The 3,856-nt window shown below is 49.2% G+C and overlaps 1 protein-coding gene across 1 annotated transcript; it reads right to left on the minus strand.

Annotated features, from left to right (window-relative positions):
- Positions 1 to 327: 327 nt before the first annotated feature.
- LOC136505550 (uncharacterized) lies at positions 328 to 2,491 on the minus strand. The gene is made up of 3 exons (XM_066500724.1): positions 2,197 to 2,491; positions 1,938 to 2,082; positions 328 to 832 (listed from the first exon to the last, which is right to left on the minus strand). The coding sequence occupies exons 1-3, from the start codon at positions 2,232 to 2,234 to the stop codon at positions 566 to 568; spliced, it is 450 nt and encodes a 149-aa protein (XP_066356821.1). The 5' UTR covers positions 2,235 to 2,491; the 3' UTR covers positions 328 to 565.
- Positions 2,492 to 3,856: the final 1,365 nt, after the last annotated feature.

The raw sequence follows: 3,856 nt of genomic DNA on the forward strand, positions 1-3,856 counted from the left end.
GTTTTCATTCAACACCAAAGAAAAACCAGTCTTTTAAGAATATGAAATCAACACTACAGTGCAATAATCTCTTCCTGTATTTTGTTGATGTTCTCAAAGTCACAAATATGGGTGCACACACTCCTGACGATGTTTCAAAAGCTTTTTCCCATAATTGCTCATATAATCCTGATGTGTTTTCTTTTAATTGTTTCTTGTTACTGCTTTCTTACATCGTCAACATCCGATTACATTTATATCTAAATTCCATTTCAGAGTTCAAGTTTGGGACGTGGGTGACACATAGGTTGCATGTGCCAACATCAAAACCTGAGTAATTTCCAGATGTGTAACTTCTTGATGATCAGGCAATAAGAAACATTAAAAGAGGATCAGATGAGATCTTCAGTTCTCCACAAGACAAGAGAAATTTACGGTACAATCAAGCAGCACTGGGAAGTGGGAATGTGCCAGACAGTTAAAATATAGCTACAAACCTTTTTTATTCATATAAGTTATAGTTCTCCAATTTAGATGGCAAGCGGTTTTAATATTCTCAGCACTGACCGTTTTGCAGATTCTAAACTCACTCAATATCAAATCCCTTCTCCTGGAGTTCCTGTACGACCTCATTCCTCATCCGAAGCCATAGTTTCTGTGCTTCCTGCTCAAACTTTTTAGACTGCAACTGCTTCTGCATGTTTTCAGAATCCATATTGGCATCAGCGAAACCCTTGGGTCCAATTGTGGTTCCAAGAGCACCTCCGCTTTTTATGAAATCCTCAATTGCCTCCTCATCACCAGGGTACGGGAACTTCCTGCGCTCATAAAGGTGTGCCATTTCTTTTTCTTCCTGCAAGATGTTGGGAATAGATTATCTTATCAGGGAGACCAGAAACTAGCGGGCTTAAATGGACAAGCATTCACACTGATCATCTATGGCCACTTAGACTAAGATGATGCAATGCGGCAAATTAGAGGTTTATCATATACTTTCTATGCATTTCGAAAGCCAAGAAAACTTAACAGCAAAGTTACTTTTGGCACTGTATAAAGACAGCATGTTTTCAAGCATAGCCTCCATCCAAAAATTATTTACCACAGAGGAATACCCTATTGTTAATGCTTGAGATGCATCCTTGTCAGCACAATGGAAAGTACTATGTTCCAAATTATAAGTCGCTTTGACTTTTTTTGGTACATAGATTTTGCTATGTATCTAGACCTATGTTATATCTAGATACATAGCAAAATTGATGTCACAAAAAAGTCAAAGCAATTTATAATTTGGAACGGAGGGAGTAGTTACCTGGGACTAAGAGCAAATTTAAGTTCACACTTAGGATCCCTGTAGTGGGAGCATATCCCATATCTGAAGAATCTATATTAACGCAACACAATGAGGTCCAAATCTGGCATGCCATGAAAAGCCTTGCCAAAATCAGTACTGGTGCTTAAAGGTACTTAGGTTCATTTCTGCATCTGGTTCCACATTGAAGTAGGAGTAATATGGAAAGGCTGGAAGTATTCCAAGATATAGCCATTTCGGTATCATAATGCAGGTCCAATGCTTTCAGATAGCACGGGTTGACACTGTACAAAGTTTCACCTTTTATTAGCACATGAGAAAAAAAAAAGTTCATCTCAGGATCCATACTAGCAATGAGGCAAGGCAATTACTTCTTCTGGAGTCAGAAGAGGGCCATAAAATTCAGGTTATAAGCTAATTTGGAGATACATTCTCAATCACGTAGACCTGAAATATTCAAATTCCAAGGCGGAAGAAGTTTAAAATCTAATCTAATAAACCAACAAAGAGGGATTGCAGGTCACAACTGCAAAACCTGTATGGGTGTATCTAATCAGCTTCCAACAAAACAGTGAATTTCCGCGATATTACAGGACAGCCCAACGAACGAACGAACGAGAGAAGACGAGACGGGAGGAAGTCGAGGAACCTTGGGGCGCGGCTTGAGCGTCCACCACCCGAGCGGCGACGTCTCGTTCCAGAGCCAGGCGACGCCGAAGAGCGTGTAGGTGAAGAGCGTGGCTTTGCCCATCTGCTTCCAGAAGTAGGAGTCCTCCTTCTCGAACCCCATCCGCCTGCGCCCCAACCACCAATCATCACAATCAGAAACCGTCGTAGGCAAGGGCGAGGGCGAGGGAAAGCGGATGCGCAAAGCCGCCGAGGTACCGGCGGGGAAGGAAGGCGCCGACCTGAGCAGCCTCCGGGCCTGCGGGAAGTTCCGCAGCATCGCGTGGGCCGTGTGGGGCTCTTGGTGGTGGATCGGACGCCGCGGAGCGGACGGAGGCGGCGGCGGCCGTGGTCTGCCTGCGTGGTTGGTTGCTCTGCGCCGCGGCCGCGCAGCCGAATGGATGCCGGAATCCCGAGCCGGGCAGCCGGCACTGTGGCAGGGGAGATGCTGGTATCGAGCGGCTGAGGGAGTCTCGGCTGAACAGAATGGACGGTCAGGATGAGCTGATGCGCTGTTGTGCTGCTTCTGCACAGACCTCACAACTCCAACCAGCCTGCCGCCCTGCCTGCGTGCATTCTCTTCAGTATTTTAGAGCGAGGAAATTAGGCTGCCGGTCTTTAAAAGTATTGGACAGATTTTATGTGGGTCTTTAAACTATGAAATCGTACATTTAGCTCCTTAATATATTTAAGTGATCTTATCTAGGTCCAAAATATAAACGAGGAGGGTTAGAAGCTAACGTGGCCATGATTTAAGCGCAAAACCCCGAGTCGTGACGTGCACGGCTAGAATCTTCCAGTCCAATCACCGCGCAGACGGGCCCATGTGTCAGCCCAATCTTCTAGCTCTAGCTACCGCTGCCATGTGAGCTCACCACGTGAGCGCGGGGGGCGCGGGCCGCACCATCGTGTCGGGGGCAGGCGAGAGCGTGCGCCGCCGCTGCCACGCGGGGGCGAGCGTGTGAGCCGCGGGGCTTGCCGTCGTGTCGGGGTAGGCAACCACGGGAGAGCGGTGACGGCTCGGCCATGCGCCTGCAACAGCTGCTGCGCCGCCAGCTGTCGCATGCTGTTGCCGCTGCGTTGTGCCGCCACGCCACCGCCTGCTGCTGCTGCTGCGTCACACCGCCTCACCCCTCGCTGTGACCTCTCTCTCACTCTAGCGCCTAAATCCATCGTCGCCGCCGCCATTACCAAGCACACAGCCGAGCTCCCGAGCTCCCTCAACAACTCACCTCCAGACTCGATTCCTCCTCCGTTGGGTTCGCAGATGCATGACGAGGCCTCTACACCACTCCACGGCGTCAATTTGAGCAGGCAACTCTATTCCCTAACCTCACCGAAGCTTCCAGACCGCCATCGTCCACCCCACCGCCTCGATTCCCTTCCCCGCTGCCTCCCCGCCGTCGAAATCGCCGCGTACGACTTCACCGTGGCCTCCTCTTCTCGCTCTACCGCTCACCGGAGATCATCGTCCGCCGGAGCGCCATCCCGCCTCGACTCCGGCGAGGACGCCGCCGGAGAGCACCCCTGCGCAGCTACAGGGGAGGACGACTCCTCCTACCCCGTTCGATCCAAAACCGACAGTCCAGATCGCTTGTTGACCGACAGTCAAAAAAGTCAAAAGGACCGGTCCAGTCAGCACCTTCCCTCCCATCAGGATACGCCACGTCACCGGTCAACTGCCACCTCAGTAAGGTCAATTTTCGGTCATCGACGTGGCGGTGACTGGGTTAAATCATGTCCACGTGGACGGCCACGTTAGCTTCTAACCCTCCTCATGTCTATTTTACAACTAGATGAGATCACTTAAATACAATAAGAAGCCAAACGTGCGATTTCAAAGTTCGAAGACCAGATGAAATCCACCCAATTGCAATTTACTTTTTTAAATAAAAAATGTCT

This window comes from Miscanthus floridulus, chromosome 14 (genome assembly GCF_019320115.1).
Source record: "Miscanthus floridulus cultivar M001 chromosome 14, ASM1932011v1, whole genome shotgun sequence".
NCBI lineage: Eukaryota > Viridiplantae > Streptophyta > Magnoliopsida > Poales > Poaceae > Miscanthus > Miscanthus floridulus.

Coding starts and splice junctions, on each gene's coding strand:
- LOC136505550 (XM_066500724.1), bottom strand. CDS start 2,234: ATGCTGCGGAACTTCCCGCAGGCCCGGAGGCTGCTCAG. Junction 2,083..2,196: donor CAGGCCCGGAGGCTGCTCAG/GTCGGCGCCTTC, acceptor GTTGGGGCGCAG/GCGGATGGGGTTCGAGAAGG. Junction 833..1,937: donor CGCTCAAGCCGCGCCCCAAG/GTTCCTCGACTT, acceptor AACATCTTGCAG/GAAGAAAAAGAAATGGCACA.